The sequence below is a fragment of the Papio anubis genome, chromosome 12 (genome assembly GCF_008728515.1).
Source record: "Papio anubis isolate 15944 chromosome 12, Panubis1.0, whole genome shotgun sequence".
Classification (NCBI taxonomy): Eukaryota; Metazoa; Chordata; class Mammalia; order Primates; family Cercopithecidae; genus Papio; species Papio anubis.
The window spans coordinates 51,189,635-51,203,948 of NC_044987.1; the positions used below are offsets into that span (position 1 = coordinate 51,189,635).

General features: G+C 38.3%; 1 protein-coding gene across 2 annotated transcripts in view; it reads right to left on the reverse strand.

Moving 5' to 3' along the window:
* DDIAS (DNA damage induced apoptosis suppressor) overlaps positions 1-14,314 on the reverse strand; it is a 33,627-nt gene that overhangs the window by 12,554 nt on the left and 6,759 nt on the right. Inside the window, exons 1-2 of one of the 2 annotated variants that reach the window (XM_021926361.1) lie at positions 9,210-9,308; positions 7,755-7,883 (exon numbers count right to left, since the gene is read on the reverse strand). In XM_021926361.1, the coding sequence (XP_021782053.1) occupies positions 7,755-7,867 (113 nt within the window). In that variant the 5' untranslated portion in view covers positions 7,868-7,883; positions 9,210-9,308. Of the gene's footprint in view, positions 1-7,754; positions 7,884-9,209; positions 9,309-14,314 lie in introns of those variants that run through there. The other variant, XM_009187014.3, reaches the window with a different exon arrangement.

Here is a 14,314-nt window from a genome sequence, read left to right on the forward strand (position 1 = left end):
GCAGTGAGCTGAGATCCGGCCACTGCACTCCAGCCTGGGCGACAGAGCAAGACTCCGTCTCAAAAAAAAAAAAAAAAAAAAAAAAGAAATTCAGAGCTTGAAGACGAGGTCTTCGAATTAACCCAATCCAACAAACACAAAGACAAAGGAATAAGAAATTACGAACTAAGCCTCCAAGAAGTCTGGGATTATGTTAAACAGCCAAACCTAAGAATAATCAGTGTTCCTGAGGAAGGAGAGAAATCTAAAAGTTTAGAAAACATATTTGGGTGAATAATTGAGGAAAACTTCCCTGGCTTTGCTAGAGACCTAGGCATCTAAATATAAGAAGCACAAGAGCATCTGGGAAATTCATCACAAAAAGATCATCACCTAGGCACACTGTCATCAGGTTATCTAAAGTAAAGACAAAGGAAAGAATCTTTAAGAGTTGTGAGACAGAAGCACCAGGTAATCTGTAAAGGAAAACCTATCAGATTAATAGCAGATTTCTCAGCAGAAACCCTGCAAGCTAGAAGGGATAAGGGTCCTATCTTAAGCCTCCTCAAACAAAGCAATTATCAGCCAAGAATTTTGTACCCAGTGAAACTAAACATCATATGCGAAGGAAACATAACAATCTTTCTCAGACAAACAAATGCTGAGAGAATTTGCTACTACCAAGCCACCATCACAAGAACTGCTAGGCCGGGCACAGTGGCTCACGCCTGTAATCCTAGCCCTTTGGAAGGCCGAGGTGGGTGGATCATCTGAGGTCAGGAGTTTGAGACCAGCCTGGCCAACATGGCAAAACCTCACCTCTACTAAAAATATAAAAATTAGCCAGATGTCGTGGCGGGTGCCTGTAATCCCAGCTACTCGGGAGGCTGAGATAGGAGAATTGCCTGACCCCGGGGGACGGAGGGTGCAATGAGCCGAGATTGCGTCATTTCACTCCAGCCCAGGCAAAGAGCGAAACTCTGTCTCAAAAAAAAAAAAAAAGAAAAAGAAAAACTGTGAAAAGGAGCTCTAAATCTTGAAACAAATCCTGAAAACACATCAAAAACAGAATCTCTTTAAAGCATAAATCATGAGGGGCCTATAAAACAAAAATACAATTTAAAAAGCAAAAACAAAAAAAACCCAAGATACACAGGCAACAAATACCACGATGAATGCAATGCTACCTCAAATCTTAATACTAACATGGAATGTAAATGGCATAAATGTTCCACTTAAAAGATAAAGAATAGCAGAATGGATAAGAACTCACCAACCAACTATCTGCTGCCTTCAGAAGACTCACCTAACACATAAGGACTCACATAAACTTCAAGTAAAGGAGTGGAAAAAGGCAGTTCATGCAAATGGACACCAAAAGCAAGCAGGGGTAGCTATTTTTATATCAGACAAAAACAAACTTTAAAGCAACAGCAGTTAAAAGAGACAAAGGACATTATATAATGATAAAAGGCATTGTCCAACAGAAAAATATCACAATCCTAAACATTTATGCACCTAACACTGGAGCTCCCAAATTTATAAAACAATTACTAATAGACTTAAGAAATGAGATAGACAGCAACACAATAATAGTGGAGGACTTCAATACTACACTGATAGCACTAGACAGGTCATCAAGATAGAAAGTCAACAAAGAAAAAATGGATTTAAACTATGCCTTGGAACAAATGAACTTAACAGATATATACAGAACATTTCATCCAACAACTGCAGATTACACATTCTATTCAACAGCACATGGAACTTTCTCCAAGATAGACCATATGATAGGCCACAAAATGAGCCTCAATAAATTTAAGAAAATTGAAATCATATCAAGTACTCTCTCAGGCCACAGTGGAATAAACTGGAAATCAACTCCAAAAGGAACCTTTCAAAAACCATGCCAATACACAGAAATTAAATAACCTGCTCCTGAATGATCATTGGATCAAAAATGAAATCAAGATGGAAATTAAAAAATTCTTCTAACTGAATGGCAATAATGACACAACCTATCAAAACCTCTGGGATACAGCAAAGGCAATGCTAAAAGGAAGTTTATAGTCCCAAATGCCTACATCAAATAGACTGAAAGAACACAAACTGACATTCTAAGGTCACACCTCAAGGAACTAGAGAAACAAGAACAAACCAAACCGAAACCCAGCAGAAGAAAGGAAATAACCAAGATTAAAGCAGAACTAAATGAAATTGAAACAAAAACAAATACAAAAGATATATGAAACCAAAAGCTGGCTCTTTGAAAAGATAAATAAAGTTGATAGACAATTAGCAAGATTAACCAAGAATAGAGAAAATCCAAATAACCTCATTAAGAAACAAAACGGGAGATATTACAACTGACACCACTGAGATACAAAAGATCATTCAAGACTACTATAAACACCTTTACACAAGCTAGAAAACCTAGAAGAGATGGATAAATTCCTGGAAAAATACAACCCTTCTAGCTTAAATCAGGAAGAATCAGATACCCTGAACAGACCAATAATAAGCAGCAAGACTGAAATGGCAATTAAAAAATTACCAACAAAAGGCTGGGCGCGGTGCCTCATGCCTGTAATCCCAGCACTTTGGGAGGCTGAGGTGGGTGGATCACGAGGTCAGGAGATCGAGACCATCCTGGCTGACACTGTGAAATCCTGTCTCTACTAAAAATACAAAAACAAAATTAGCCGGGCATGGTGGCGGGCACCTGTAGTACCAGCTACTCAGGAGGCTGAGGCGGGAGAATGGCAAGGGAGGTGGAGCTTGCAGTGAGCCGAGATCGTGCCACTGCACTCCAGCCTGGGCGACAGAGTGAGACTCCGTCTCAAAAAAAAAAAAAAAAAAAATTACCAACAAAAAAAAGTCCAGGACCAGATGGATTCACAGCAGAATTCTACCAGACATTCAAAGAATTGGTACCAATCCTTTTGACGCTATTCCACGAGATAAAGAGGGAATCCTCCCTAATTCATTCTATGAAGGCAGCATCACCCTAATACCCAAATCAGGAAAGGACATAAGCAAAAAAGAAAACTACTGCCCGATATCCTTGATGAACACAGACGCTAAAATTCTTAACAAAATACTAGTTAACTGAATCAAACAACATATCAAAAAGATAATCCACCATGATTAAGTGGGTTTCATACCAGGGATGCAGGGACAGTTTAGCATACATAAGTCAATAAATTTGATATACCACATAAACAGAATTTTAAAAACGAAAATCACATGATCATCTAAATAGATGCAGAAAAAGCATTCAACAAAAGCCAGCATCCCTTTATGATTAAAACTCTTAGCAAAAGTGGCATACAAGGGACATACCTCAATGTAATAAAAGCCATCTATAACAAACCCACAGCAAACATAACAATGAACGGGGAAAAATGGAAAGCATTCCCTCTGAGAACTGGAACGAGACAAGGATGCTCACTCTCACCATTCTTCTTCAACATACTACTGGAAGTCCTAGCCAATGCAATCAGACAAGAGAAAGAAAGAAAGGGCATCTAAATCAGTAAAGAGGAAGTCAAACTGTCACTGTTTGCTGACGATATGATTGTTTACCTTGAAAACCCTGAAGAGTCCTCCAGAAAGCTGCTAGAACTGATAAAAGAATTCAGCAAAGTTTCTGGATACAAGATTAATGTACACAAATCAGCAGCTCTTCTATACACCAACAGCGACCAAGCAGAGAGTCAAATCAAGAATTTAACTCCTTTTACAATAGCTGCAAAAAAACAAAAACAAAGACAAAAAACCAGACAAATAAACAAATTTAGGAATATACCTAACCAAGGAGGCAAAAGACCTCTACAAGAAAAACTGCAAAACACTGCTGAAAGAAATCATGGACAGCACAAACGAATGGAAACACATCCCAGCTTGTGGATAGGTAGAATCAATATTGTGAAAATGACCATGCTGCCAAAAGCAATCTACAAATTCAGTGCAATTCCTACCACCACTATTCTTCAAAGAATTAGAAAAAAACAATTTTAAAATGCATATGGAACCAAGACATAGCCGGCATAGCCAAAGAAAGACTAAGCAAAAAGAACAAACCTGGAGGCATCACATTACCTGATTTCAAACTATACTATAAGGCCATAGTCACCAAAACACCATGGTACTGGTATAAAAATAGGCACACAGGCCAATGGAACAGAATAGAGAACCCAGAAATAAACTCAAATACTTACAGCCAACTGATCTTTGACAAAGCAAACAATAGTGGGGAAAGGACACCCTTTTCAACAAATGGTGCTGGGATCATTGGTTAGCCACATGTAGGAGAATGAACCTTATACAAAAGCAACTCAAGATGGATTAAGGACTTAAATCTAAGACCTGAAACTATAGAAATTCCAGAAGATAACATTCTAAAAACCCTTCTAGACACTGGCATATCCAAAAGCAAACGCAATAAAAACAAAGATAAATAGCTGGGACTTAATTAAACTAAAGAGCTTTTGCATGGCCAAAGAACAGTCAGCAGAGTAAACAGACAACCCACAGAGTGGGAGAAAATCTTCACAATCTATACGTCTGACAAAGGACTAATATCCAGAATCTACAATGAACTCAAACAAATCAGTAAGAAAAAAACAAACAATCCCATCAAACAGTGGGCTAAGGACATAAATAGACAATTCTCAAATGGCCAACAAAACATGAAAAAATGCTCAACATCACTAATGACCAGGGAAATGCAAATCAAAATCACAATGCAATACTGCCTATTCCTGCAAGAATGGCCATAATCAAAAAATCAAAAAACAGTAGATGCTGGTGTGGATGCAGCAATCAGGGAACACTTCTACATTGCTGGCAGAAATGTAAACTAGTACAGCCACTATGGCAAACACTGTGGAGATTCCTTAAAGAACTAAAAGTAGAACTATCATTTGATCCAGCAATCCCATTACTGGGTATCTACCCAGAGGAAAATAAGTCATTATGTGAAGAAGATACTTGCACATGCATGTTTATAGCAGCACAGTTCAGAATTGCAAAATCGTGGAACCAACCCAAATGTCCATCAATCAATGAGTAGATAAAGAAACTGTGGGGTGTGTGTGTGTGTGTGTGTGTGTGTGTGTGTGTATATATGATGAACTACTACTCAGTCATAAAAAGGAATGAATTAATGGCATTTGCAGTGACCTGGATGAGACTAGACACTATTATTCTAAATGAAGTAACTCAGGAATGGAAAACCAAACACCATATGTTCTCACTGATATGTGGGAGCTACGCTATGAGGACACAAAAGCATAAGAATGATACAATGGACTTTGGGGACTTGGGGGAAAGGGTGGGAGGGGGTGAGGGATAAAAGACTACAAATAGGGTGCAGTGTATACTGCTCGGGTGATGGGTGCACCAAAATCTCACAAAGCACCACTGAAGAACTTACTCATGTAGCCAAATACCACCTGTACCCCAATAACCTATGGGGAAAAAAAGATAAGCACCAGAAATTATGGATATAGTTTAAAAAAATTTTTGTGTCAATGTAGTATATGCAGAAAACAGGTTATATTTCCATGGACTATGTTTCCACAGGCAAGGACTATGTGCAAGGACTCTCCAAAAGAGTCCCGTCACAAGTCCGTTCCCAGGGCATTTTAAGCTCTAAGAAAGAGAGAGGAAGATGTCATTCTGAATACAAATTTCGCTGCCAATTTGGAAGTAATATGGTGATTATGAAGATAGACAGAATTCAGATTGTGTAGGCTTGAATATGTTTCTGCCCCTAACTAGCTGGCTGTGTGATGATTTGCGGTAGGTTACTTAACTTTTCCAAGCTTCAGTTGTCTCCTTTAAAGGCTGGCATTAACAACAGCATTCACTTCATAGGGCTGTTGTATTAAAAGATATAATGCCCACAAAGCTCCTAGCACAGTGCCTACTGTACAGTAAACACTCACTAATGTTATCTATTGGTATTACCAGTCTAAATAAGTAACAATGGCATTATTGTTCAACCTAAATTTTTGTTGCAGATTATCTTTAAAATAAATGACTGGAAAGACTTTTAAAAATATTTTATATCTATATATTACTGATAATGTATCAGACAATGTTCTAGGCATGTTATGTATATTAACCTATTTGATCCTTACAAGAACCTTATGAGGCAGATATCACTTTCCCCATTTTGAGGCTCAGATAATTACAGTGACTTGCCCAAGGCCACACAGCTGTAACGGCAGGGTTGTGATTTGAATCCAGGCAGTCAGCTCCAGAGAATTATGCTTTTAATCATGATAACATACTGCAATAAGGTAAAGTATACTTATAATAGATTATAATAATAATAGCTACCACTTTGGAAATTCTAATATGTTATGTATTCTACTAGAACATTTCTGTGCATTATCTCTAATTTACAATGATCCCATATTGTGGGTACCATGATCCCACCTTACAAATGAGTAATTAGACTCACAGAAGTTAAATATCTTGCCCTAGGTCACATAGTTAATGAGAGCCAGAGCCTACATGCAACTCTGTTGTGTTCTCTGAAGCTTGAAATTGTTCCATTACAGTAAGTCCTCATTTAACGTTAGTGATAGGTTCTTGGATACTATGACTTTAAGCAAAACTACTTATAGCAGGTTCTCAAATAACATCATTATAATGTTGATGAGAAAAAAATCTGTTTCACTATACATCATTTTGCTTAAAGTTGCGGTGTCTTAGAATCCGACAACATTAAGTAAGGACTGTATACCACACTGCTTCTAAGTATAGATTCTGATGAAAGGCAAATAGCCCATGGGTTTTAGTTGTTTCAAATGACAGGCAGGAACCTGAAAATGGGTGACCCTAAGACAATCTAAACACTATCATGCTATCACTTATTCATTCATCTAACGAACACTTGTTGAACATTTTCTATGAACTAAGCCTGAAGATGGATGCCAAGGATTTAATGATGAATAACACAAACAGGGTCTTTCTCTCAGAGTTTACAAACGAGTACTTGAGAGACTGGCTTAATAAAGGAACAGTGTGATAACTACTTCAAGGATTACTTAGAGTCTAGATATGAGTTAGAACTGCCCATCTCCCTTTGTGCCTCCCCATTCAATGCTAACTAGACAAAAAGACTAGTTAAGAATATTGCTGGCACACTACTCTTTCTTACATAGTTCTAGCTACTTACTAGTAATTCTCATCCTCTCTTCCATGCAGAGAGACAGTGTTCTGGAGAAACTTCAAACCTAACCTCTCATTTCTACTCTATAAAGATCAGAGGAGGACCTTAGGCTCTCAGGTATAGTTGGCTTGCATCTGAGCACATAATAAAGAATTATATGCCAAACACCTTTCTAGTTGCTAAAGGATAGAAATTACTATAACATAGTCCCTGGTCTCAAGGAGTTTATTTATTTACATTATAAACTATTCTAAGGATCATGCAAAAATAAACAAACAATAAACAAAAGCCTCCTGTATTATTCCCGGGGATATCCCAGAAATGGGTTAAGTTTTGTACCCAGTATTGGGACTTACTGAGAAGTTATTTTTCTTCAATGAGGCAAGCATTTAGCAAAGGACTTGACAGTAACTTAAAACTTTTCTCTAGTAATAGATGATTAGCAGTAAAATCTGTTCTGGGATTTACAGAAGAACCAACTCCTGAGAGTTGTCCTGGTTTGGTAAATCTGGTCCTTGCCCTTGAGCCATAGGAAATCTACAGTGTGCACTTGTATTTCCTCTCTCACCCGTACAGACTTTACTTTTACCTTTTGGAGACCAGGATTATCCTAGAGAAGCACTTCTGACATGATGGATATATAAAACTCGAATTCTGGAGAGCAAGTACTGAGGCTAGAAGAAATTTTCTTCTTCTATTCATGTGTTCACACCGTGGCCTGCAAAACAAAATAGCCATTGGGATGACTGGCAAATCTTTCATTACAGTGCAAATTCATTTCTTAGGAAAATCACAACCTCTATTGCAAAGCTAATAGATGTCATGTGTTTCACTTTCAAAGTGAAGGTAGTGTCAATGTATTGGAAAATTAATTCTTTTTCTACTTAAAATATTAACAGGAAGAAAATCAGATTTAAAACAGTGTGGTTTAAGCAAATTCTTGTATCCTGTTTCTTAATAAATGCTCTATCCCAGTAATTCAGGAAAGATATCATTTAGCTTCTTCACAGCTTTACAAGAAGATACAAAACTTGTGTCTGCCATCAATACAAAGGAAACTACAGGTTGAGCATCTTGAATCTGAAAGTCCAAAACCCAAAATCTGAAATGTTTTGAGTGCCACCATGATGGCACAAATCAAAATTCCACATGTAAGTACTTAACACAAACTTTGTTTCATGCACTAAATTATTAAAATAATTGTGGCTGCGCGGTGGCTCATGCCTATAATCCCAGCACTTTGGGAGGCCGAGGCGGGTGGATCACTGGAGGTCAGGAGTTCGAGACCAGCCTGGCCAACATGTTTTCTCTACGAAAAATAAAAAAATTAGCCGGGCATGGTGGTGAGTGCCTGTAATCCCAGCTACTCAGGAGGTTGCAGCAGGAGAATTGCTTGAACCTAGGAGGCGGAGGTTGCAGTGAGCCGAGATTGCATCATGGCACTCCAGCCTGTGCGACAAGAGCAAAACTCCATCTTAAAAAAAAAAAAAAAAGTATTGTATAAAATTACCTTCAGGCTATGTGTAAAAGATGTATATAAAACATAAACAAATTTTATGTTTAGACTTGGGTCTCATTCCTGTATCTCATTAATTGTATGCAAATATTAAAAAATGCAAAATTCACAAGACTTCTGGACCCAAACATTTCAGATAAGGTATATTCAATCTGTACACGAACTTACATGAATCTTTTAAAGAACCTAAATTGGTGGAAATGGTTCTTTTTTAGCTGAAATATCGTTTTATTAGATTCCAGTGTGCTCATTTTATACATCTTGAAGAGAAAAGAAGACTTCAGATTTTGTAAACAGAAAAAGTAAAATGTTACATGTCAAACGATAGCTCAAAGTGTTTTAATATCCTTGTATAAAACACACCAAGAAGGCCAAGGGTGGTGGCTCATGTCTGCAATCTCAGCACTTTGGGAGATTGAGGTGGGGGGATCACTTGAGCCCAGGAGTTTGAGACCAGCCTGGGAAACATAGGGAGACACTGTCTCTACAAAAAATATAAGAGAATTAGCTGAGTGTGGTGGCACATACCTGTAGTACCAGCTGCTTGGGAGGCTAAGGCAGGAGGATCAAGGCCATAGTGAGCTATGATGATGCTATGGCACTCCAGCCTGGGTGACAGAGCAAGACCCTATCTCCAAATAAACAAACAAAAAAATCAGAGGAGTAAAATAATAAAATACAGACATACCTCATTTTATTATGCTTCACTTTATTAAGCTTCACAGATATTGCATTTCTTTTTTTTTTTTTTTTTTTTTTTTACAAATTGAAGGTTTATGGTAACCCTGTCTCAAGCAAGTCAATTTTTCCAGCGGCATGTGCTCACTTTCCACCTGTCACATTTTGGTAATTCTCACAATATTTCAAAAGTTTTCATTTTTATTGTATCTGATGGTGACTTGTGATCAGTGATCTTTGATGCTACTACTGTAATTGTTTTGGGGCACTACAAACTGCACCTGTATAAGACGAATTTAATCTATAAATGTGTATCCGACTGCCCCACCGTCTCTCTCCCTCTTGTTGGGTCTCCCTATTCTGAGATACAACAATATTGAAATTAGGCCAATTATTAACCCTACAATGACCTCTAAGTGTTTAGGTGAAAGGAAGAGTCACATGTCTCTCACTTTAAAACAAAAGACAGAAATAAAAATTAAGGTTAGTGAGGAAAGCATGTTGATAGCCGAGATAGACCAAAAGTTAGGTTTCTTGTGCCAAACAGCCAAGTTGGGAATGCAAAGGAAATGTTACTGAAGGAAATTAAAAGTGCTACTCCAGTGAACACATAAGTAAGAATGTAAAATAGCCTTTTTGTTGATATGGAGAAAATTTTAGTGGTCTGGATAGAAGATCAAACGAGCCACAACGTTCCCTTAAATGAAAGCCTAATCCAGAGTAATAATCTAATGCTCTTCAATTCTATGAAGGCTGAGAGAGGTGAGGAAGCTGCAGAAAAAAATGCTTGAAGCTAGCAGAGGCTGGCTCTTGAAGTTTAGGAAAAGAAGCCATCTCCAAAACATAAAACATAACTTGCTGCAAGGTAAAGCAGCAAGCGCTGATGTAGAAGCTGCAGAAAGTTATCCAAAAGATCTAGCTAAGATAACTAGATCTTAACTAGTTGATGATGGCGGCTACACTAAACAACAGATTTTAAATGTAGACACAACAGCCTTATATGGGAGGAAAATGACATCTAGGACTTTCATAGCTAGAGAAGTCAGCGCCTGGCTTCAAGGCTTGTCAGCACCTGGCTGCAAGGCTTCAAAGAACAGGCTAACTCTCTTGTTAGGGGCAAATGCAGCTGGTGACCTGATATTGATGCCAGTGCTCATTTGCCATTCCAAAAATCCTGCAGCCCTTAAGGATTATGCTGAATCTACCCTGCTTGTGCTCTAGAAATGGAAGAATAAAGCCTGGATGACAGCACATCTGTTTATAGCATGATTTACTGAATATTTTAAGCCCACTGTTGAGACCTATTGCTCAGAAAAAAAGATTTCTTTCAAAATATTAATGCTCATTGACAACGCACCTGGTCACCCAAGAGCTCTGATGGAGATGCACAAGGAGACTGATATTATTTTCATGCCTATTAACACATCCATTCTCTACCCATGGATCAAGGAGTCATTTTGACTTTCAAGTCTTATTATTTCAGAAATACATTTCCTAAGGCCATAGCTGCCATAGATAATGCTTCTTCTGATGGATCTGGGCAAAGTAAGTTGAAAATCTTCTGGAAAGGTTTCACTATGCTAGATGCTAATAAGAACATTCATGATTTATGGGAGGAAGTCAAAATATCAACACTAATTGGAGTTTGGAAGAAGCTGATTCCAGTCCTCATGGATGACTTTGAGGGGTTCAAGCTTTCAATGGAGGAAGTGACTATAGATGTGGTGGAACAGCAAGAAATCTAGAATTAAAAAGTGGAGCCTGAAGATGTGACTTAATTGCTGCAATCTCATGATAAGGCATGAACTTATGAGGAGTTGCTTTTTATGGATAAACAAGAGAGTAGTTTCTTGATATGGAACCTACTCCTGGTGAGGGTGCTGTGAACATTGTTGAAATGACAACAAAGGATTTAGAATATTCCATAAGCTTAGTTGATAAGCAGTGGCAGGGTTTGAGAAGACTGACTCCAATTCTGAAAGAAGTTCTACTGTGGTTAAAACGCTATCAAACAGCACTACATGGTATAGAAAACTCTTTTGTGAAAGGAAGAGTCAATGCAGCAAACTTCAATGTTGTCTTATTTTAAGAAATTGCCTCTGCAACCCCAACCTTCAGCAACCACCACCCCAAGCAGTCAGCAACCATCAACACTGAGGCAAGACCCTCCACCACAAAAAATTATGACTCATTGAAGGCTCAGATGATCATTAACATTTTTCAATAATAAAGTGTTTTTAAATTAAGATATGTATTTTTTAGACATAATGCTATCGCATACTTATAGTATAGTGTAAACATAACTTTTATTAATATATGCACTGGGAAACCAAAAAATTTGTGACTCACTTTACTGCAATATTTGCTTTATTGCAGGGGTCAGAAACCCAACCCACAATATCTCCGAGGTATGCCTGTAGCGATGTTCTCTTTATACTTTCTTTTTAAAAATTCAGCCTGGGCAACATGGTGAGACCTCATCTCTCCAAAAAACAAAAAAAAGGTTAGTCGGGCATGGTGGTATGAGCTTGGGGTCCCTGCTACTTGGGAGGCTGAGCTGGGAGGATCGCTTGAGCCCAGGAGGTGAAGACTGCAGTGAGCTGTATTCATGGCATTGCACTCCAGTCTGAGTGACATAGTGAGACTTTTCCTCAAAAAAAAGAAAAAGAAAAAAAGAAAAAAAAAATTAAAAGGTTGATATGTGGCAGAGTGTGGTGGCTCACGCTTATAATCCCAGCACTTTGGGAGGCCAAGGTGGGCACATCAACTGAGGTCAAGAGTTTGAGCCAGCCTCGCCAAAATGGTGAAACCCCGTTTCTACCAAAAATATAAAAAATTAGCCCGGTGTGGTGGTGTGCACCTGTAATCCCAGCTACTCAGGAGGCTGAGGCAGAATTGCTTGAACCTGGGAGGCGGAGGTTGTAGTGAGCCAAGATCATGCCACTGCACTCCAGCCTGGGCGATAGATCTCTTTGAGGCTCTGTCTCAAAAAAAAAAAAAAAAAGGTTGGTTGGTTTACTAATTTTTTAAATGGATTAGCTTATTTATAACATAAAATACATGCCTTACAACAAAGGTCTTTGTAACTGTTTGAGATAAAGCTGTATTAAGAAACTTTCATTTTTAAGCACATGGCAAAAACTTTCAATTCTGAAATGGGTGATACTGTTTTTGACACTGGCATCAGCAAACTGACAAAGTGGAGGTCACTCGTTTTAAAAGAGTAGAATCTTTTTGGTATAGTACTCCATAAAGATGATCACAAACATAGAAATGTGGTGACTATGTAAGGGAGATGTTAAAGTGATACTAATCCTGTTAGTCAATCAAAATAACATGTCTATAAAAATAAAATCTTGCCACCTAAGATAATAAGATGGAAATTTGCAAAGATGAAAGATAAATAATTTACATAAGTCACTGATCTGTATAAATTAAAGCGAGCGTAGAAAAGAGAAGGCTAATCCTAATTTTTTGCTATCCTTGTTGGGATTCTTAGGTATACATTAGTAAGGTTCTGCCAAAAGCCGATTATGTATTCCTAGATTTGGTTATCACCTTAGGCTACATGGCAATCTCAAAGGACACGGTAGGGTAGGGAATATAGGATACAAATGAAAGGCAGAAAGAAAGGTCAAAGAAAAGTGCCATTATGAATGCTAAAATCTCAAATTCCTTGCCATTGCAACTGTCAAAAGACAAAATTACAACAATTTTGCGAAAGATCTTAATTGGCTTTATTTATGATTCTGTCAGAGGTGTTTGAACAAAAGCAACTCCATCTTGTCTAGAGGGCGGGAAGCTGAGACACACTGGGCTGAATTCCCAGACGCTTAAGGCATTCTAAGTCATAGGATGAGATATGAGGTCGACACAAAATACAGGTTATAAAGACCTTGCCGGTAAAACAGGTTGCAGTAAAGAAGCCAGCTAAAACCCACCAAAACCAAGATGGTGACGAGGGTGACCTCTGGTTGTCCTCATTGCTACACAGCCACCAGCGCCATGACAGTTCACAAACACCATGGCAACATCAGGAAGTTACCATATATGGTCTAAAAGGAGGAGGCACAAATAATCCCATCTTGTTTAGCATACCATCAAGAAATAACCATAAAAATGGGCAGCCAGCAGCCCTCGGGACTGTTCTATGTCTTTTATTCCTTTACTTTCCTAGTAAACTTGCTCTCACTTTATGGACTCGCCCTGAATTCTTTCTTGCGCGAGATTGAAGAACCCTCTCTGGGGGTCTGGATTGGGACCTCTTTCCTGTAACAGTTCTAGAATCGGGAAATACTTTATTCCATAAAATACAGTAAGTGTCCCAAGGGGCAGAACAGAGAAGTTTGGTTTTATAGACAGAGAAGGGCTGAAGAAAGTAGAAACAAAGAACAAAAAGCAGCTTAGTCATTTCAGAGGTACTTTCCTCCTAAAGTGGGAACAGAGGGACAGAAAAATACAGGAATAATTGGTTGACATAAGCCTACTTTTTGTTGTAAGCATCAAAGGCAGAGCGAACTTCATTGTCATGACAACTGAAACTGGCATGTGTGGGAAATTTGGTTATTTCTCTCTACTGAGTTCTAGGAAGATCAGATAACAATGTAGTTTTGATTTGGTGAGGTGGAACTTTAAGTATAAATGTCTCTATTTTGATTTTTAGTCAGGTCTACTGGGGCCTAGTGCACGAGCTTAGTCCAAAACAAAGGCCTCCTATAACTTTTAGTTAACACAACAATGGTGTAATGTCAACAAGGGCATCATCCCTCCACATTCTAAAATCCAATTTAGCGTAGGGTTTAGTATAGAGGTATACCTACCTGTGAGTTAGAGGAGCTAAAATAGCATAAAGCTCACTCCTGAACATGCTGTCTCTTACCTGCTTAAAATCCTGTTATTTAGAATGAAGCCTCAATATCTCACAATGGTCTGTGCAGCCCTGGGTTAGCTAGATC